This window comes from Schistocerca cancellata, chromosome 4 (genome assembly GCF_023864275.1).
Source record: "Schistocerca cancellata isolate TAMUIC-IGC-003103 chromosome 4, iqSchCanc2.1, whole genome shotgun sequence".
Classification (NCBI taxonomy): Eukaryota; Metazoa; Arthropoda; class Insecta; order Orthoptera; family Acrididae; genus Schistocerca; species Schistocerca cancellata.
The window spans coordinates 836,684,237-836,707,914 of NC_064629.1; the positions used below are offsets into that span (position 1 = coordinate 836,684,237).

Here is a 23,678-nt window from a genome sequence, read left to right on the forward strand (position 1 = left end):
AACAATGAATGTAGTATCCACTTTTCCTGAGTTGTATATTTATTTTAATTAATAAATGTGTTCACTAAACTTTATTGTGTAAGTTGTAATTTCTTGTGTTGCATTCATTGGAGACACAATGAGTAAAATCTAATATCACTCACATAAGCATGAAATGGCTTACTACAGAGCACTCTGAACAGAGTGCATAAAATCTCATTAGAACCAGGTGGCCAAATGGAAAAGCTAAACAGCATTAAAATAATATCTTACAATAATGGCCATAGTCAAAAATTAGCGAGGAAAATTCCAGCAGAATAAGGAAACACTTACCAAATAGCAGCAGCACCAAGTGATCACCAGGCACACAGAAGAGACTGAAAACTTTGCTACCTTTTGAAAGATCTCCTTTAATGAACTAGAGTACACCCAAGCACATACGCCTAAGCGCACCTGGGCACCTACATTAGCATGTGCAGGATAGGAGTGCTGGAGGGAGGGGCAGCAGGTGCAGGGGACAGGCATGCGACAAACGGGCACCAGAGCTGGTGAGTTCATGTGGTGCACAAAGCAGGATAATGCCCATCTACATAGTTCAGGAAAGCTGGTGCTAGAGAGAAGGATCTAGATGGCAGGAGTTATAAAGCAGCCATTGAACTCAGCTGCATGTTGTCACTATGTGGTTATCTCAGATTTTGTCCACAGTTCGGTGGTGGGCATTCATTCTGATAGACAGCTGATTGGTGGTCATGCCCACATAAAATGGTGTGCATAAATTGCAGCAGAGCTGATTTATGACATGGCTGCTTTCACAGGTGGCCCTTCAGGTGGTGGTGGTGGTGGTGGTGGTGGTGGTGGTGATGGAGGAGGAGGATTGGGGACTCCTGCAACAGGATTGGAGTAGGAGTGCATTGTGGGTGAAGTGGGCAGGCATTGCACATTGGTTTTCATTGGGGATATAACCTCTGTGGCAAGGGGTTGGTAGTGGGAGTGGCAGAGTACCGCTTTAGGATGGGTGGAAAGGGTTGTGGGTAGACAGTCCCACATTACGGGTCATCATGGTAGCTAATAAAAGCCCTGGTGAAGTACATGATTCAGGTGCTCTAGTATGGGGTGGAGTTGGGTGATGAGACAGGTGCTGGGTGCTCCATTGCAGCTGATTCTTTGGTGTAGTTGGAGTATCAGGAGAATGTGAGGATATGGCCCTGGACACATGTTTATGTATTTCAGCATACTGGACAAGGGAATTCTCCTCACTGCAGATGGCCAGGCTATATGGGAGTGATTATTGTGTGTGTGTGTGTGTGTGTGTGTGTGTGTGTGTGTGTGTGTGTGTAAGGGGTGAAAGCTGCCAAAATGCAGAAACAGTTGGGTATTGGTTAGTAGGCTAAACATGGATAGAGGTGTGGATGGAGCCATCAGGAAAGTGGAGGTCAACATCCAAGAAAGCTTTATCCAATCCCATCAAGGACATGACTACCTGCGAAAGCAGCTATGTCATATACCAGCTCTGCTTTAATTTCTGCACAGAATCTTATGTGGGCATGAAAAGCAACCAGCTATCCATCTCAATGAGTGACCACCGCTGAACTGTGACCAAAAACAAAGTTGACCACCTAGTTGCACAAAATGCTGCTGAGCACAGCATCGGGTGCTTTACAACTGGTGCCATCTGGTGCTTTCCCTCAAGCACCAGCTTTTCTGAATTATGTGAACGGGAGCCTTGCAACACATCCATTGCTTCTTTAATGCTGCTGGCCTCAGTTTCCATTAACCCACAGGATCCACACCCTCTACCCAATTGTTTCCCCTTCCTCTGTCCTACCATCCCCTCCCATTCCACACTTCCATGGCATTTTCTTGATGTGCCGCATCAACTCTTGGGCCTCAGTGTTCATATGTTGCATGCAAGCCCATGCACCTGCTACTGTTCCATGCATTCCTATCCTGCACACATGCTGCCTCCCTCTGAGCTACCAGCTACACATCCCCAACCTCTCCTCCTGTTTCTTGCCTCTTTCTCCCTCTACCCACCCAATCTGACACAACCCCTCACCGCAGCCCATCTGCTGAACTGCAGTCTACATCTACATCAGTACTCTACAAGCCTCTGTAGGGGCATGTCGGAGGGTACCTTGTATCACTACTTGTCATCTACCCTCCTGTTCCACTCACAAATAGAGTGAGACAAACTAATCCCAATTAACACAACATCACAGCTCACAGAAAAATATGAGAGCGTGCAACACTTAGAAATACTTTCATATAAAGAAGCAAACCTTTTCTGAGGAACAAATAATGTAAAGAACAAAGTTATCAATAGTATTAAAAACAACGGCAGGGCAGTCAGTTTGATCTGTAAACACAAGCTTAACTGCAATTTATTTGTGAAGATATACATAGACCAAACATGAGGAAATTTCAATATACATTTCTATAAAATCATGGATAGTCTTCTTTTTAAAAACCTTAAAATATGTTTCAGCTTTAAATGTTGCTGTAAATGAAAAACATAGGAGTACAACAACAATACAAAAAGGACAGATTGCTACTCACCACATAGATGATGTGTGGAGGGCATAAAGGCACACTGAAAAAAACTTGCAAGACATGTTTTATCTGTCACACTAAGTCTTTCATCAGATGTAAAAACACACACACACACACACACACACACACACACACACACACACACACACACACATTTGATGAAGGACTTTGTCCGATGGCCAAATAATATCAAGCTATCTTCTTTCAATGTCTTTGTCGGCAACACGATGTCTCTGTCATGTGGTCAGTAGCAATCTATCCTTTTCATGTTTTGTTTTTCCATCCCAGATTTTCTATTGTTTTATGTTCCATGGGGGTATACAGAGATAAATTTTGATAGTTAAAAGGCCACTGTGTGAAGGCTTTAATGACCATCAAGCAGAATCTTTTGAAAAGACCTCTAGCAAAAATCAAAGAAATTCTGATAGTGCGCGGAAAGTTCTTTCCTGGCCCTCAGTAAGCGTATTGGGGTGAGGTGGGGGTGCAGGTTCTGATCATACGCATAGCGTTTACTGGCATCAAAGTTAGTGTACAGATACTCATTGATGCCATTAAATCAAAACTGTATGTAGCAAAGCAAAAACAAAATTGCTGAACTCCAATTTTAAATTTTCCTTTACAAATCCATGAGTTCAGCTACTGTTTAATTATCACAGCATAACAAAGATGAAAGATGTAGATATTTGTTTGTTGAGAAACAGCTGAAATCGCAAAATTGAACAAAACTACAGGTCCCAAATGAATCCCTATAAGATTTTATACAGAATTGGTGTCTTAATTACCTCTTTTAACCATAATAAAGTGTAGATCATTAGAACCAAAAAACCATGTCCAGTAGTTGGAAGAAAGTACAGGTCACGCCCATCTAAAAGAAGGATAGCAGAAGTGATACACAAAAGATTGGCTGATGTCTTTGACATCCATTTGGTGCTGAATTGTAGAACATATTGTAAGATCAAACATAATTAGGATCTCAAAACAGGCTTACCTACGTGCCAGCATGGATTATGAAAATGTCTGTCATGTGAAACGCGTCTCATGATTTTCTCACTTTGGCAGACAATATTAATAGTAATCAAAATTTTTGCAGATGATACAATTATCTGTAATGAAGTACTATGTGAAAGAAAGCTGCACAAATATAGACAGATCTTGGTAAGATTTCAAAGTAGTGCAAAGACTGACAGCTTGTTTTAAATGTTCAAAAGTGTAAAGTTATGCACTTAAAAAATGTAGTATTCTATTACTACAGTATCAGTGTGTCATAATTATAATCAGGTCATTCTGTACAAATACTTGGATGTAAACTTATTAGGGTTATGAAACGCTCACAGAAGCCCAGTTATAAGTAAAGCAGCTGGCAGACTTTGGTTGATTGGTAGGCTACTGGGAAAATGCAGTCAGTCTACAAAGTACCTATCTTAGAATATTTTTAAAGTGTGTTGAACCAGTACCAGGTAGGACTGACATGGGGCACTGAACATATACAAGGAAGAGCAGGATGAATGGTCACAGGTTTGTGTGATCCTTAGGAGAGTATCACGGGGGTAACCAAAGAGCCTGAGTGGGTATATACATGAAGGTAGATGGTTAACTCTCCCATGGGGATCACAGACAAGATTACACTAATTACAGTGCACACACAGCATTTAATCAATCATTCTTCCTATGTTCAATATGAAAATGGAAGGGGATGAATGCCTAAAATGTAGTACAGTGGTAAGTACTCAGTGCTCCTTCACAGTTGTTTGGAGTGTGTAGACACCGATTTAAATATATTCATCGTCTGTGAATTGCTGTAAAATGTATGGCAGATGGTGGTGAATCTTTGTGTCACTTCTTGTTCCATTTGCTGTTGCAGTGGGGAAGAATACCTCTACAGGTGCTGTTGTTGGTTTTATCTTCATTGTCTCTACATGGGTGATACATAGGGGTTGAAGGATAGTCTCAGATGTCAGTCTGAAAATTGTTTCCTGGAATTTTGTGTCTATTTCTGCAAAGTGCTAGTATGTTTTATATTGCGTATAGCATTGGTTGCATTGCAATACGTCAATTATATCACAAGAAATTGGAAGGCAAAGTTGACGCAAGAAATGAACTAAATGCTTTGGTATTGCATTTCTTGTGATGCAAGTGTGACCTGCACGTTGCTTGTAATTGCAATGTGATTGACATACTACTATGATGTGACTCATGGTGTACTTACATATTGCTATGTACAATGTTAGAACATGGCATAGGAAACATACGGGTGTCCAGTCTCCCACAATGAAAACAAATACACGCTTTACTCGGACGTGCTTTACTGAACTTTTCAACAGCACCACAATGGTCATAACAGTAACAAAATACTGATAACCACTGGCCAGGGTAAATCAAATTAATAGCTGTCAAAGGGTTGCACAGAGGGATATATGCTATTTGTACTACATGGCATGTAAAGGACATGTCACTGAACATCTTTAATGACTGCCACACAGTTGAACTGTTGCAGATGGTGCAACACATACACGATGACGAGCAGTGTGCGGGTCATGCTTGCATCACTGGAAGTGCAATAGCAGTGCGCTTCATTCATTTCATCCATTAACTTTGCGTTCCAATTTCTTGGAATGTCACTGACTTATTGTGTTGCATCCAACGCCATTATTATTGTGGTTTCTCGTGTTATTGACTGTGTATGGAATAATATGAGGTGTTGACTAAAAGAAAATAAGTTTGTTTTGAAACCAATATTTGCACACAGTTTAGAATGTCTCGTAGTATTTAATTTTGTGAGCCCCAGCTGTACATTCATAGCCATAGCTGTACATGAAAGCCATTTTTCAATATATATTGTGGTTCCAGAGATATTGGCATTCAAAACTTTAAGTGTGACACCTGTAAACATTGGCCCCTGACATGAAACCTGATTTTGATTTGCAAGCTTTAGTAGTATCCCGTATGTGCCTTAGAAGTGCTTTGTAAAAAATCTTTTTTCTTAGGAACGCCTGTTATCGAGTAGCTTATAAGTAAGTCAAAGATTTCCAGTCATTGTATACTTATGGATGAACCTGTGTAATTGCTCCACTACATGTCTTGACCCATAGTATCACTATTTTTAACTTGGGTAATCCTGGCACTAAGTTGGTATTCTGTCCAGGTTTCACTTGATATTACTAAAATTATTGTCAGGTAACATGTCCACATATATAATTTAGTCATTGGTAGAAAGGCAGTGTGCGTTTAATGTTACCAGCTAATTCATTTAATACACAACATGACCTCTGTCACAATAATGCTCTACCCATCTCATATTCAGCAATTCTGTCATGATCTTGTTATTGTTGCTTGCCTTTTGGTACCAATCATGCTTGCTTCAATAAAGTTTTTAATTTGTTCATTGGCATAAATAGGGTGCTAAAAAGGGTGGGGGTGATATGATACGAAGCATTCTTTGAAATTTTCTGTTATTTCTGACCAGTTGAAGAATCCAGTTACTACTTTCAGCATACACGTGGTAGTTAATCATGACTACCGTTTTGTGTGCAGAGACAATTTCTATTCCATTTGATTTAATATGTTCCTCTCCCTGCTTCTGGACAGCAGCAGCAAACATGTGTGCCAAGACTGTTGCATCTGATGAGCAGCCTTTGATGATTATCCAGTGACCAAAGAAGAAATGAGAACTAGTACATAAAGTGTCACCATCAAAAATCCTTTGTGGTTTGTGAGCAATACTGCCACTTGCCAGGCTTATTGTCATTCCTTGTAATGAAACAGCTTGCCTCTGATGATATAGTGAAAAATGCAACTGAAGGAATGAATGGTGCAAGGTTGTGTTTAGTGATGACAACAGATTCTGGTGTGGAGTCAGTGATGGTATTTTGGGAATATGGTATCAAACAGTACTATATCAACTATCAGTGTGTATCAGAAAGTGGCACAGGATCGACCTTTGCATCATGGTGTCGAGATCTGTTGTATGTGATGTTTCATAAGAGAAAATTGAACAGAATATTTTATAACATTAAATTATTTTAACAGTTGTAGGCAATGATGATGCACTTTTTAAAGTTTTGCACAACTGTGAAACCGAGTGAAGAAAAACTAGTTGAACTGATCATTATCTAAGCCATTCTGTTTCAATTTATACCCCATTAAACAGGTGTGATCTCTGAACAGCTTAGTGCCCATGCCCACATTTGTCACACCTCAGTGCTGTTATCCAGCAGTCTTAACCACTGGATGATGGGGGTGACCACTAGCGTGATGAACATATAGAAATGGAGCTGGGGGCTGGTTAGTGGCACCAGTTCTGTTAGTGATGTTTGCTTTGAATGAATGTAGGACACAAATGGCTCCTTAGTAATGCAAGCAAGCAGTATCGTTTATTTTATGTTGCAGTAGTCTATTTACCACCCTCATTCAGCAGGATCAGTTCAGTCCATTCACATGCTACAACTGTTTATCCAATTATTTGCATTTCATACCTTGCTCCGGACGCTCTCTTAAGTTGTACTTAATTTGCATACTTCCTTCCGAAACATTGATGGATATGGCTGTTTTCCTGACAGTTACCTACTATTGGTCAGAAGTTTAGAGCAACACTTTGGATGTACCACACAAGCATAGAAATTACAAAATCAGCCATTTAAGAATTATTTTGAGAGCTGTGTGGTACATGCCAACTATACAAATACACAACCTAAAGATCTATATCAAACTCTATAAACTACTTATCAGAGTGTGATGGAGGGTACTTCTGTTACAAATAACTGATACCCGTTCCCTGTTAACAGTGTGTGACGGAGGGTGGGTATGTATGTATGTATGTATATATATTAAACCGGAGACCTAGAAACAACGAAGAGGCTTCATCCCGCCGTAGCCCTGAGTGGTCCGCAACCCAAGGCCACAGCAGTCCACCCACCCCACCACCGCCCCACACCAAACCCAGGGTGGTTGTGCGGTTGGGCCCTCAGTGGACTCCCCTCCCCCCTCCCCCGGGAACGTCTTATACCAGACGAGTGCTTTACAAAGCTATTGAGTGCAAGGAACTGTATTTCCTACGAGTGGTTCAAGTCATATCTAACTGATAGGAAAAAGAGTACAAATTTCTCATAATGGAAATTTGTGCCATTCTGAACATAAAAAAATTAATTATGGGGTGCCCCAGGGCTCATTATTGGGACCATTGTTATTCTTGATTTTTTTATTAATGACCTACCACAACAGTTTTCCACAGCTGATACCATATTATTTGCTGATGATACCAGCTTCATTATAAAAGGGAAAAATGATTATGAGGTGCAGCAAAAGTCGACAAAACAGCAGAAGTAGAAGAAATATGGTTTAAAGATAACTGTCTAGTTGTCAATGACAAGAAAACTGTATGGATGAACTTCAACCATATAAGGAACAAAAATAGGGCCAATGTAAAATTCACATTATCGAATAGGCAAATTTACCAAAAGAATCACATAAATATTTTATGTTTATGGGTGGATGAGCATCTAAGATGGGAAAAACATGTAGAAATGCTTAACAAAAAATTAAGCAAGTACTGTTACACATTAAGAGTGCTTAAAGATTGCTGCAATACCAAAACAGTGTTAAGTGCTTATTACATATACATGCATAGTCTACGAAAGTATGGAATAGTGTTCTGGGGAAAATACCTCTTTTGCAAAGCAGTCTTTTAAACTCCGAAAGAAAGCTTTAAGATTAGTAAGTGATGTTGCTTACAGAGCACCATGTAGAGGTCTCTTTAAGGAATTAAAAATCATGACCTTACCATTTATATTTATATTTGAAAGCATATGCTTCAGTAAAAACCATCAAGTTTCAGCTTTGAATACTGAGGTCCACCATTATCAATCAAGGAACAGGGATGACTATCATAGGGATGTGCACAGAAAATCAATATATCAGGACAGTGCTGTTTACTAACCAAAAATTCTGTACAGTGCATTGCCAGATAGCATCAAAAAAATACCAAACAGTAATACAGTCAAAAAAGAACTAAAAAATCTACTAATAAATAACAGCTTCTACAGCATTAACCAATACCTGGAATTTTGCTCATATCTGTAGGTCTACTTCATAACTCTAAACAAAAATTCATAATTATCAACTATACTTAGAGAAAACCAAACTACTTTCATCCATGTATATATGTAATTATGCAGCTAGCTTTTGTGCTGTATGTTACTATGCCTAGTAAACTAAAGTACTGGTATTTGATAGTTTTAGTAAAATCAACCAAGTGGTTTATGCAAGCTTTCCTTCTATCTGTATGTATGTAAGCAGAATAATGTTTTTGTTATTAAGATGTGTTGATACCAATGATAAGATTTTGTACCTGATGTAAATGTGTAATATTTTATAATGTTCTGTACTTTGACAAGTACAATATCATGAATGTGAAAATACAGGAGCTAAATAAATAAATTTATATACATTGTAAACAGTAAGGATCCTATCACACTTCCTTGGGTGCTCCAGAAATTACCTTCACATTTGTCAATATTGTTCCATTAAGAGCAACACGTTAAGTTCTGTCTGCAAGTGAGTCTTTAATCCGCTCACAAATCTGGTCTGATACTCAGTAAGCTCATAATTTTTTTCACTAAATGGCAGTGAGGGACGGCGTCAAATGTGTAGGACTGTTTCTTGAATCTTTGAAACCTCTTTACCTAGTCTAACTTTATCCGCAAATTTCATATGTATTTTATTTTCCTTAACATTGCTAAAGAATTTTATAAACAGTGCATATTGAAAACAGGTATCATCACCAAATTCATTTGTAATGACCTTATTGGTGGCCCCTAATCTTCTTTCCTTCCTTCACCATCCAAACCTCTTTCATATGTGTGTTCACTAATGAAATAAGAAGAAGAAGAAGAAGAAGAAGAAGACGCAGAACCATGAGTATTGGGGTGTTTTGCTTGCCTTTGGCTATGACCTTACAGTTGACATTTATTCCCATGGCCTTGTTTGATCATTCCTTGTGTTCTTTCTAGGGTGAAAATATTTTAAGTTTGGACATCGAATCACACACTAGAACTACAAGTGATTATCAAGGGCCAGTAGTTGCACCAAAAATTCAAGCGTTGCTTGAAGAAGCACTGAGAGATGAAGGGGATCTTGAATTTGATGCTTCAAGTATAAATTACCATTATTCAACAAAAACCAAAACTGCCCGCAAAGATAAACACACTAGATCTGCTAAAGTCAGGTAAGTATTTGAAATTTCTTTGTTATTTAAATTAATATTCAAGGCAAATGTAAAATTTTTAGTGTCTGTGTGTACTAAACACACTTTCATTTTGTATGGTAGCCAGTCTGTCTGTTGTGTACAAGTTTTCAAATTTTTGCTCAATTCTTGAGTTTTGCTCCTGTGACAGTCTTTGAACATCATGCAGTTTCAACTTTGTGTGTCTAATTATATGCTTGATCAGTTTCAGACTGCTCAGTATATAATAGTAAATTTTTTGTCGAAATTAGATAAATGTTTCCAAGTTATAATGTTTTGCTAAGTAATCTAATTGTATTCGTCCTTAGCTCATTGTAACTTTAATGCTTAGTTATTGTGGTATCCTGGACTGACTTATGGTTTACTTAAAATCTTGGTTTTGCTTGGAATTTATTTTATGAGCCAGGGAAGGACAAGTGGTATCAAAAACAGGAAATGTTTGCCTGTCCATGGTGCTTTTCTCTGAGTTTCAAACTGCGCACATTAATGTTAATTAGTGCTCTTTTGTTCTGCCTCCTTCAGTTCTTTTATTAATTTTGAAATAGTCTTTTGGCATCATTGCACATGCCCCAGACCATTTTAATTATTGTCCTTTTCTGGTCTTCTTCAGAGGATGCCTACCTGAGTTCACCGTGTATTCTATCACCTATAATTTTCCTGTACTTCTTCCTGTAATTTTCTGATCTCCACAGCCAGGGTTATACTGATCCTGCTATCAATGTCCTGGCCACACAACTGCAAAGCAAGACTGTAATGTATGTTTTTCTGTTGGTGGCAGTCTTTTGCACTCTTTGATGTCTTTCTTAATGCTTAGTTACTGTGGTATCATGGGCTGACTTAAGAGTTTTTATAAAATCTTGGTTTTGCCTGGAATTAAATTTATGTGCCAGATCACTGTTTATACTCTTTTCCTGAGCTCAAACTCCAGTGCTGAATAGATGAATGAGTCAAGGTACCCAAGTGTTGAATGAATCTGGTCCATTGATACTAACTATGATGATATTCTTGTATTTACTTGTACTGATGATCACAAGCTTCGACTTTTCCACATTCCCATCCATTAGCTTGTTTACTTTCTCTTTACTCCTAACCATGCAAGCACATAATCTGTTGTGGGGTGTTGATCCTGGCTGGGTGGCTCCCTTGCAGGTAAATGGATTTTCTACTGAAAGAGAGTGATGTTCACTGCAATTAATTTACTGGTCATTGAGAAAACCTTTAGTCCTAACACAATAATTGTTAACAATGTTCTTTCCTCATGAAGGCTATCACACCAGTGTGGTGTTAAGTTCTCCAGGTATTAGCACTTTCCTTGGAGATTGATTCACAGTGACGTAGTTGAGTATATAATGATTTGCTACTTTATTCTTTGTATGTCCTTTCCTTTTCATTTCAGGCTTAATACTATTGACTTTGCTGTCTTAAGTTCTGAATCTAATTGCATCTCCTGCATGTGTCATTAAACTGTATGAAATATCTTATACTTCTCTCTCTCTCTCTCTCTCTCTCTCTCTCTCTCTCTCTCTCTCTCTCTCTCTTTTACCAAGTTTTCAGTTAATGTATCCATCCAATAGGTACAAAGTGGCAAATCTGCATCATACTTTCTGATATAGGACATTTTTACTGTAAAGTTCTAGTTTATGTTTTGCGTGGAAAAGACAAACCCTGCCAGAGTCAAGGCTGAGTTAGAGATGTGAAAAACTCTATAATTGCTGAGATACGAAGAGAGAGTATGAATATTTTGAATAAAATTCCCCTATTAGTGAGAGTTCAAGATTGTGAATATGAATTGAAAGCTTGAGCTGTCTTCCATGAAAAGGGAGCAAGAAGTGCTAACATATCTACTCAAAATGATTTATGCTTGCAGTTTTATAAACTGTTACGTAAATTATTGAACTACTAATTGTTAGGCAAACCAAAGCTTTCACACATGTTGCAGTACATTTGGGAAGAATATCCGCAAACGCATTAGTATTTTGTCCTTTTGATACAAACAATATGTGAATGACAATTGTTTTTTTGTAGTACAGAGTTCCACGTATGGCTAGCTTTGTTCATGGATTAATTTTAAACCACAGTGTAGGTGAGAATTGTTGCTTTCACAGGACTACATTGTGCTTAATGAAGTACACCACACATTACACATTATATGCTTCCCTCATATCATGAAGTACTTACTAGCAAAATGAATGTTAATTGGCTACTTGTTCTGTGTTACACTGCTAAGTTATGGCCATTAATTTTGTGGTCATATCATGAAATCCTGTACAGGTCCAAGAAAAGATTAAGTACACAGCTGCAAATCAAGAACCACAGTAAATTTTACTTGTTTCTAGAGTTGATTCTTTTTCTTTATTTGCAGAGGGAGATTCTTGAAGACTGCATTGGACCAAGCAACGAATGTTACAGTTTCTGGTGCTGTGTTCCCAAAAGCCCGGGGGCTTGTACCCAAATAAACTTCATCAAAGTGCCCACAACTATGAAAAAAATTGTAAATATGAACAATTTTTTATGTTCTTCTGAGGCTTTCCAAATATTTTATTTGTCATTGAGTGCCACTTTGCCTTAAAATATGAAGTGTTAGAAACACCTACTAAAAAGTAAGACATTGCACCATAAGTTACACTTTGCAGCTGAATGATTTCTACAGTTTCAGTGGCATTATTTATGCCATAATTTTTACCAGTCTAGTCAACACTAAGAAAGTGTCATAATTTATTATTCAAATGCTTTTGCATTAATGTATTTATTTGTAAATAGGCTTATTATATGTTGTTGTGTTTGATTTGATCTCAATTTTGTAATACTCAAGATAAATAGAATGCTTAACTTTGTGTTTTTTTTATTGAAGTCCCAATTTTTCAATTATGTTCAGCTATAATATTCTCATTTAATTTTATGAACATATTTATATAAAATGAACAATAATTTTGCTGTCACCAATGCAAAACATACAATGAAATAAGCAGTTAACTGCAGAAAATGGCAGTGTTTCTATTAACTTTCAATGCACACATCATATCAAAGTACATAAAAGAAGTGTTTATCAGCTTGATTGTATTACATTATATACCAGACCCTTTAAGATGTTTAAAATACTTGTGTTTTGGACACTGTACACTTGCATGGAGAGAAACGTCATATGGACCAAAAATATCTTGTTCATTTACAGATTCTTGTGTTTGTTCTATGATGCAGTACTACTACTGAAAGAAGGAGGGGAACAGGATATTGAAGTCGCCAAGTTTATACCATACAGCAGAATTTAAAGAAGGCTACATGTACATACCTACCATATTTACCCAATTATAAGACGAGTTTTTTTCTCAGATTCGTCATTCGAAAAATACGGGGTGGTCTTATATTCACAGATTAAACTATTGCTGCTAAGGTTAACATTTTTATGTTGGTTAAAGATGAATATAGGGGTTGTGTTACTTTCACAGATGAAACTGTGGTTATTGAGATTCCAAAGGGTAGGGTTTAGCAAACAATGCTTGTGCTCGAATAGGCTTGAGACTTCTCAATATGCTGAAACTCTCAATACAGCATCGATGTGTTGCTCGAACAATCACATGACAGCTGAGTCGTAGCAGTAGTGCAAAGGGTATATGAGTATCTATGAATTAGCTGTCATAACAGTCTATTGCGCTGCTTAAAATTTGACAATTTTGTAAAACCCAGGAGGAAATAGCACTAAATTCTTTCATCTTACAAACTCTTATTGTATTTGAACAGGTTTGCAACAACACTTCTCTTACACGTATGGATACTGTGAACAAATATTAATGTTGTCCTCCAAAAACATATCTTGATTCTGAACACAGATCATTATTTCTTTGATTGTGAGAGACTGAAACTGTTTACTAAGTGGGCTAATATAATAACTAAAACAATCAATTATTGACAAAATTATTTAATTTAATAGGCAAAAAAAACTGCTCACCAAGTGGCGGCAGAACACACACATAAGACAGTTGTAATTGGTAAGCTTTCAGAGCCAGTGGCCCCTAGTTGAGGCAGAAGGAGCCACTGGTTCCGAAAGCATGCCAATTACAGCCATATTTTATGTGTTTGTTCTGCCGCCATTTGGTGAGGAGATTTTTTATCTATACAATTAAATTATTTACTAAGTGGGTCACAAATGAGAAATTTGGTCACTTTTTACATAGTAGAATACTGGATAGAAATGTTACCAGCTTTTAATCAGCTTTACAACATGATGGTGACATTCAGATGAAACAAGAAGGAAAATAAATCCAGAATGAAATGAGAATATTAAAGTGACTATCATTGTTGTCGCGAGAATAAATTACAGCTCCAAAATCCATCGTGGAGTTAATAGAAACAGCTGTCAGTTGATAACAGGACAGCAAAAGTTTGAGAACTGGGCTGAATCATAATTGCAATATTTTATTCATGTATTAGTTCCTGTTGTTACATATGACTTCCACCCTAGAAGATATTGCAGTCCATGTTATACAGTTGTTCGAACATGGTACTACGGAAAGGTTGGAAGGCGAGCAGTGATACAAACTTGGCTGAGGACTTGGTGAGTGCTGGGAGGGGGTTTGTGAGTGAGCAGCAAGTTTTATCACATTGCCAACTAAGGGAATCTATAGCCCATACTTTGGTTTTTTGGAACACCTACCACATTTAAACTGTAGTGTGTCTGAATCCATTTGTAGTTGGAATTGAATTGACTTTAAAATGGGTAAATACTCCAGAATAGTATTGATTTCTGGAGGAGGTGGCAAAAGTCTAGATAGGAGCCCATGACCTTCTCACGTGTTTTGTGCTGTAATGTTGGTGACACTCACTGTGACGTATGATGGGAACAAAAGAGCACATCAGCTGCTGATTCTAAGCAGTCAATGAGAGAGCAGTGGGCAGACCATATGTTGGGAAGCCAATGTAACATTTTAACATCACTATAGAAGTGAAATCCAGTATGTTTTCAGATAAAAACAGCTGTTTTATTAGGTCCCAAGGTAAACACAACCTGAGAAATTGCAACATGTTCAGAAGAAACAGAAAAATATTTGTGACAATGACGATATAAATTTCACAGCTGTGCTATTAGGATGATGATTAAAAATAGTGATACCACTGACAACGTGGTTCATAAGCAAAAAAGGTAGAAAAGAAATTGGTCTACAAATTAATGTAGACCATTTTGTTTCATTTATTTTATTTCTCCTTAAGTTATCAAAATGTAGACAATCAATAAATGGCATAAATTTAGAAGAGATATAATGTTAATTTTTTAGGCACATACTTTGTCAGTAAAATAGTTTATTATTTTAATTCGTTGGAATATGTCAAAAATAATTTTTTCTCAAAGCCTCTTAACAAAAAAAAAGCAGGGAGGGTCATATTTACAAGGTCGTCTTATTCTCTTGTAAATACGGTACATGCATACTCAGGAAGCTACCGTATGGTGCATGGCAGTGTGCCTCTTGTAGTACTACTACTACTACTACTACTACTACTACTACTACTACGAATTATTTCGTTTTCTGTTAAAGTTGCAAATGGGGCAATGGAAAAGACTGTCTATATGCCTCTGTATAAGCCCTAATTTCTCTTATTTTGTTTTTGTTATCCTTAAACAAAATATATGTTGCTGGCAGTAGAATTATTCTGCAGTCAGCAGCAAATATAGGTTTCCTAAAGTTTTGTCAATAGTGTTTTGTGAAAAGAACATCGTCTTCCCTCCAGATATTTCCATTTGAGTTCATGAATCATGTCTGAAATATTTCCGTGTTGATTGAACCTACTGGTAACAACTGTAGCAGAGCACGTCCGAACTGCTTAGATATCTTCCTTTAAACTGACCTGTTGGCAATCCCAACCACTGAAGCAGTATTCACTAAAGAGTTGCACTATTGTTATGTATGTGGACTTGTTGTATAGATGAGCTACACTTCTGTAGAATTCTCCCTATAAACCAAAATTGACCATTCGCCATCCCTGCTACTGACCTTATGTGCTCGTTCCATTTCATATTGCTTTGCAGCGTTACGCCTAGGTATTTTATCAACAGAATTGATTTTCCTACTCATCTGCATTAACTTACATTTTTCTACATTTAGAGCAAGCTGCCAGCTTTCACACCAAATATAAATTCTGTGTAAGTCAGCCCATATCCTCCGACCATTATTCAGTGATGACACTTAGCCGTACACTACAGCATAATCAGCAGACAGTCACAGGCTGCTGGTCAACCTATCGGTCAGATCATGTATGTATGTGGAGAATAAGAGTGGTCTTATCCGACTTTCCTGGTGCACAACCACTAACTTTTTAATGTCATTTCTGGTGTATGAAGAATATTGCATAAAAAGATGTCACTTTGACACATTTATGCTAGGGTCATTATCTGCTCCTGTAAATATACCTACAAAAGGGCACCACATATAAATTGTGTCAAGTCATAGGCAGCCATCAAAGACTACAGTAGTTATACGCAGTATATAATGTCCTCCCCCTAAGCAGATCAATATGTGTGTTGTTAGTTTTGAAAACATCTATTCTCAACAAATTAATGGAAAATTTAGAGCTCAATGCCAGTTGTCCACTCCAATTTTGTGGAGCCTTGTAAGATTCTGATTTGATTGTCACTGAACCACATATGGGTGTGGTTGGTCATTGTAACACCATGAAGGAATCATTTAGGATAGCCATAGATGAATTGGAGAACAGTTGTATTACCACACTCCCTCTAATAGGTGATAGTCCTTGACCATAAATTGAGTGGCAACTCTGTTTTGGGCCAACAAGCTTATGGGATCTAGTACATATGCAATGCCCATGCACAACACGCTGGGGCATGCCATTTTCATGTTTGTGTAGAATTTTAAGATTCTACATCAAGCTAAGGCTTGATATCTGCTTTAGATCCAAAATAATGTTAGAAATACCCAGAGTTTTAAATAAGTATTTCACAATATTTTAGATAAAATCCACAAATTTAACATACTGTATATTATAAAGTCAAGTAGCTCAGTCATTTTACATAGCCAAAGTCTTGAGATATGCCGCTCCGAGATGCATTGAATGTATAAAATGCTGCTTCCTCCAGTTCTGTCAGAGTTCTATATGTGATTCAGCTCATGTAATGGACAGACCAAAGTATTCCAGATAAATCACTACTTACTTATCCTGCTACAAAATCAGGAAATGGAATAAGTATTTTGCAGATGAGCAGAACACGGCAAGTGCCAAACCCAATTTCCCAGAAACTTACTCAGTAGAGGAGGGGTCAAAAAAGGCAAACACATGTCGTGGCTTATCTTTAGATAGTCGACCATTCTGAGATACTTTATGTGCCTTCTAGTGAGTGGTTGCACAGTGACTAGCATTGCAGCTTCACACTTTTGCACCCTGTGTTCGAAACCCAATTATTATTCTTATTTTTGTTTTTCATTTACGTACCCATTTCCATAGAAGGTCACTATACAAATATTTTCCAGTGTTTATTGAAATAATATTGTCCTTATGTGTCTACTAATTGTATGCCTTGTAACTGAATTTACAAAAAGGAAGAAAAGAAAAAACAATAAATTAGTGGAAAAACTACTTGAAATTGTTTTCGGTGAAATTCCTGTAGAGGTTCTTGCTTCATAATCAACTGCAAGCACCAATTATTGGAAAAGTGATCTGTTGTGGATAGTTTAGCACAAAATTATTGCCAACACATGAGATCTTCAGCAATGTTAGCGATGTGTCTTTTCCGAGTGAGATTCATATAAAGAAATGTCATTGTGGAAAACCTGCCTTCATGTAATATTCATGGTGTTCAGAATTTTTCTGTTACAAATGTTTCCTCAATCAGTATCATCCAAGGGTATGCACCAAAGATTCCTGAAGAATGTACATAAGAATAAAATATAAGAATTAAGAATTGATATTAGAATGTAACATAAGGATATGAGAATTTAAAAAGACTGTAACCCCTGAAAATACAACACACACACACACACACACACACACACACACACACACACACACACACGTTATATAATAAATATGACACTTATTGTGAAACCCAGTTGCAATTTTACAATTAATATAGTGCCCTTGTTTCCCCTAACTCGATAAGAAACATTCATGTATAGTCTGAGAGAAGACTCTTTGGTACTGAAAGCTCAGTAGCATCGTTCCATTGCCTAGCCACCACAAGTAGCCAGCCAACAATGGACTGCACTCGAGCAGGTACCAGCAGCCACATTGCCACTCTGCAAACATGATGCACGCTCCTCAGAAACGTACCAGTAAGTGTCTCATGTGCAACCAGTGCTTTCATTTCATAATTTCTGTTAATAGTTCAGTTCATAGTTTATTTCGTTTTTGTTGTTGTTAGTGTTCATTTGCTTGTTTCCTTTTAAACAATGTCCAGTGCAATGAGTAGTGCCAGCCCAACATGTGAATTGAAACAGAGGAAGAAAAGAGTGCTACACAGCCAGGCACACAAATTAATGTGTTTGATGAGGGACTAGTTTGAAAAAGAAAAGGAAAAAGGTGGGCCCTTATTTCCTGTTGCTCATGTTGTTAAGAGGACTGCAGCAGTATTGAAAATAAGCAAGAACACTGTTGTAACAATAGAGAAGGAACAGTAGTACAGTATAGACTGTGGTGAGAGTGGCACAACAAGCCTGCACACACCATGAAAGAAGCGGCCGAGGAAGAAGCAAGTGACAGCTTTGGACAATTTCCAGAAAGATGTTATTCGTTGTCATATACATAGCTGTTATAAGAGAAGGCAAAATCTCACTGTACCCAAATTACTTGTCGCTTCAGAAAGACAATCTTTTTAAAGGCAGCAAATTTTGGTTATATACAGTGCTGACAGACAGAGGCTTTCAGCTATTCAATGTTTAACGGATGCAAAATATTGATGGAAAGGACAGATGTAGTTGCATGGCAGTACAGATTTGTAAGCAGACTCATTGGTGTGAGATTCGAAAATATAGATTGGCTAGATGATACTTGGGTTAATGCCAGTCATTCATTATGCAGAGGCTAGAGTGATGGAACACCTGAGGGGACCATGGCAGTGCCTGTTGGAAAAGGAGGGTGAATTATTGTTTTGAATGCAGGAACATTGGATGATTTTGAGCCAAACTGTTTGTTAATGTTTTGTTCAAAAAAGACAAGTGATTACCACAAAGAGATGAACAGTGTGGTTTTTCAAAAGTGGTTTCAAACATAACTTATGACGAATCTGACAAGTCAGTCAGTGGTGGTCATGGACAATGCCCCTTATCAGTCCACTATTCAAAATAGGACACCAACTTTGGGAATGAAAAATGATGATGATATTCAGTGGCTGAAATGAAGAGAAGTGGATTTCAGAGAAGATATGAAGAAGGCAGAATTACTTGAAATTGTGGCACAAAAGAAAAGAAACTACGATTTCCGACACATGTGAGTGATGAGCTTTCCAAAAGACACGAGCATGAAATTTTTCAGGTTCCTCCATACCACTGTCACTTCAATGCCATTGAAGGGGTTTGGGCATGAATAAAAACTTACGCTGCTGCAAACAATAAAAAATCCATGATGTTGGAAGCTGAAAATCTTCTTGTAACAGGTACCAATCAAGTGACAAGTGAGACGTGGACAAAAATTGTGAACAGTGCTGCAAGTGTCATCAGAGGGGCAGCAAAAAATGAAAGTGTTGTTGAAGAATGCTTAGAAAATTTAATTATACAACTGGGAGGGAGCAGTGATAGTTCAAGCACTGCTGAAGAAGACTATTTTAAATCAGATTCTGACAGTAATGAGAGTGGTGTTCTCCCATTAGCATAACAATAACACACTCAAGAATGTAAGGAGTGAGCATGCCATCGACTTAGCATCATATTGTGAGAACTATATTCAGATTATAACTGTTAATATACTGCTAGATTATTCAGTCGCTCATGGTAGAACTAATTAATTTTGCTAATATTCAACAATAGAAACAAAAACTGTGTGTGTGTGTGTGTGTGTGTGTGTGTGTGTGTGTGTGAGGGGGGGGGGGGGCGCAGCATGTGTCTGTATGTGTGTCTATTGTTGACAAAGGCCAATGGCCAAAAGCTTTAATTGTGAAAATTTTTTAGTTGTGCCTATCTGCAACTCGGCGTCTCCACTGCATGGTGAGCAGTGACTTTCCTTCTCATAATATTGTTACATTCCCTCTTGGATTTTCCTTTGTTGTATTATAATTGAGTTATCCTATTATAGACATGTAAATGGGTGAAGAGGTGTGTCTCTTTACTTATATAAACTGTGCACTTTGAAGCTAGAACTGGCCACCACAATTTTCATAATGCTAATAAAAATTGGAAAGGTCACTAAAATTAAATTTTTGAGTTCTAAAAATATTTTAAAAGATTAATTTTAAAATTTTTCACATAATTGGTCGTTGTCACAGTAAGCAATGAACACAGGAAGAAATCGGCAAAAAGGAAACCATCAATTGTTTTAAAGTTGTGGTTTCACTTTGGAACCACTGGGACATATAGTTTTCAACCACCCATCATTTCATGTCATATATTTAAAAGCAATTTTGCATTTTTCCTGGACACAATCCCACTCACTGCTCTAATTTATTCATTTTGAAACCAGTCATAAAAGCAGTAGTGCAAACTCAAATTTACATTACAATTATTTTATGTGTACTTACTCACTTACTTCACTATGAATTATCTTAATATGGCCACTGTGGAAAAGGAAAAAAAAGGGAGGGTGGGAGATATCACAATCTCCTACAACCATTTAGCATAATCCCCATGCCAACTGTTGTTTTCAACACTGTGAATGACTGCTACAGTGCATTACATTCATAGAAATACCACTGGCTATCCCTGTCTTGCAACAGCATCAGTGATTTCATGCGAAAGGCACTGGTACTTCAATAAAAAATTAATCAGATTGCGATTTCAGCCAGAAACCACTGTCACTCGAAGTGTTAAACAGCTGAACAGTGTACATTATTTGCACTATCTCCCTAAAGCCAGTTTTCAGTATAATTCAGCAAGCAAGATATGAGACTTCAAGAACAGAGAATCCAAGGCCTGTACAGATAACGGGAATGTTGCAGACTCATCACCAGGACCAGAAAAGCAACGCAGATGGCTTGCAAACGAATTCTGCTTGCGCAAAAGAACGATAGAGAGAGCTCTATAACGCCTACCACCAGCAAGTGAGATACAGCTGGGGAGACTTGGTATGCATACATGTGCAGGAAGTGGGATTGTTGTAAAGGCTAGTAAAGTATTGAGCCCTATTGTATCCTTCATCATTTGTCAGCTGTCACATGTAAAGTTATGACTCCACATCAGGCAGACAAAAGTGCAGAGATATTGTCCGTGTCCCATACTACAGTCTAGAGGCTAAAATTGACAATTGTAGGTTAAAGGAAACTGAAGACCCACCCAATGATTGTAAAGTGGAAGAGACTACTATTGATGCTCATCATAGCAAAGAGGATATAACAATATGACCAGAACACTAGATCCACAGGCGCCACCATACAGAGGACCAGTGACAAGATCTAGATCGAGTCAAAAACTGATTATAGTCTTGACCACTGTATTTATTAATTTTATACTGCCTTTGGAATTTTGGCCTTATGCCGTTCTCAAAGGCTCTGCAAGAGATATGCATGAAAGGGTATTGGTGAAAACACTCTGTTACAGTTAGATAAAACATACTTCATACAAGTAGGAGAAACAGGCACTTGGTGAAATCCATATTTGAAAAAAAAAACAGTTTTGTTTTACTTAAGAGAGTATTATAGACATTTTGGTGAGTTTTGTCTCTCTTTGGTGCTTTCTTTATGATGTGCATTTCGTGTATTTTATCAATGTTTTTCACTGATGGTACAAAGTACATTTTATGTAATTGTACCAGAGTATTTTCCCTGATACCCTTTCATGTATTTCTCTTGTAGAGCCTGTGAGAATGGCATAAGGCCAAAACACATAAGGCAGTATAAAATTAATAAATACAGTGGTCAAGAGTAATACCAGTTTTTGAGTGCATTACAAAAATGGCTGCAAAATTTCACACTGTTATGCACTTTGTTGCTGAGATCTAGATACAGGGTGGTGTAATTGGCTCCACTGAGGCCTTCTGAAACAACGGGTCACTGTTCTTCATGAAAGGGAACAATGCAACAAGCTCTGGAGCCATCAGGGTGGTGTACTGATTAGCAGCACTGCCTAGTGTGCTGTGGGTTGCCGATTCAAACCTGACCACCAACAATTATTTGTTATTTTGTATTTATCATTTCTGGAATAGTCTTGAAATACCTTATTGAAAGTATATGTGGAATATTCAATGACTGTACAAATACTAGCTTTCTGGAATATTCAGTGTTCATTTAAATAACTGCACACGTTATCCCGGAGATCAGTTCTGTTCCAACTTTACAAGTGGCCTTAATAAACTTGCTTTCAGTGCTAAGTGTTGCAGTTCATTGTCAACCCACCTTTACTATTTGGACTTGAGTGTGCTTAAGACAGGACAATATAGTAAATCCTTCACCTCAAATGCTTATCGAAGCGAAGACACACATGATTTTGGAACTAAGCTCCACACTTTTATCATCACTCAAAATATGGGACAGGTCTCCAAATAGATTTAGAATGGATCTTTCATCTGAACATGAAATGTTATGTACTGAAATTTGTATATCATGGGCACTATGGAACCATAAGTTACTTTTTAACAAATATATGGGGATAGAAAAATGTTTCCTCAATTGAAAGTTTCTCTCTGTCACACTGAAGGAGTGACTCAAAACCAAAATTCCAAATTTTTTAGGCCATATGAAAACTATCTAGTCAGAAGTTCATGTGCTAAACACTGAAACACAGCTTAGCATAGGAGTTATTTGTTCTTACATATTCTGAATACATATTGGCAACACAATTTTATTTTGTAGAGCTCTGAAGGTTTTCTTGTAAAATCACCAATAGGTGTATCGGTTTAAAAGGACTGATACTCCAGTAGTTCCATGCCTTGTAGGTTGATTTAAAATTTCTTGCTTATGTGAGCTTATTTTCACTACAGAAAAAAAAGACATTCTTACAGATGAAGAATTGTGTAAGTACATGATGGTTATTGCTTGTGTCTAATGTCACTGTAAGTTAGGTAGACATCAGAACGTAGCATGCCCAAAGGAGGTGCATGTGCAGCCTAGTGCCATCTTTCAGGCTTTGAGGAAGATTGAATCCTTGGCATGAGAAAAATTTGGAACATCATACAAACAGATCATTTAGTCAGTTTGCTGTAGTGCAATGAATGCAGAAAGAGTGCTGACTACATGACTCTGACAGCTATGAGGAATGAAGAGTAGGTACACGCCCTCTCAGAAGATTACATTAGCAGAAAATTGTAGTGTTGTTCGACTAGCCCCTACGAATAGACAAATGAAAAAATCTGAAATCCAGGTGGAGGTTACAGCAGAGTGTTGTCAAAAACTGCTGGCACAGATCAGTGAAAGCTGGGGTGAGATCTCAAGTTGCCATTCATCATTTACTGGTGACATGACCCATGGCGTAGATCCAGAGTTAAATGGGACATTGAGTTGCATTCTGTGGTGTTCAGTGATGAGTCTTAAATTCTGTTTATGGTGGTCAGATTGATTCCAATATGTCGGTAGATTATGTGAAAAGTCAAAGGAAGTGGCAGTTCTCTAGACTTGTATGTCATACCTATCCAGCTCCTGGAATCGTGTTGTGGGAAGCTATTGGATATGCCAGCATAACTGATTTGGTAATTGTTGAAGGGGAATCAAATTGTTGCCAGTATGTGGCAAGTGTGGGAAACCTTTGGTCATACCTTTCATGACCAGTGTACCAAATGGGCATATTCCAGCAGAATAATATAGGGTGGGACAAATAAAAGTGACCTGGAG

The 23,678-nt window shown here is 37.7% G+C and overlaps 1 protein-coding gene across 2 annotated transcripts in view; it reads left to right on the forward strand.

Annotated features, from left to right (window-relative positions):
* LOC126184918 (kinesin-like protein KIF3B) overlaps window positions 1–12,600 on the forward strand; it is a 157,791-nt gene extending 145,191 nt beyond the window's left edge. For both annotated transcript variants that reach the window (XM_049927584.1, XM_049927585.1), the window contains 2 exons: window positions 9,534–9,748; window positions 12,129–12,600. In XM_049927584.1, coding sequence (XP_049783541.1) covers window positions 9,534–9,748; window positions 12,129–12,222 — 309 coding nt within the window. In that variant the 3' untranslated portion in view covers window positions 12,223–12,600. The remainder of the gene's footprint in view (window positions 1–9,533; window positions 9,749–12,128) is intronic.
* Window positions 12,601–23,678: the final 11,078 nt, after the last annotated feature.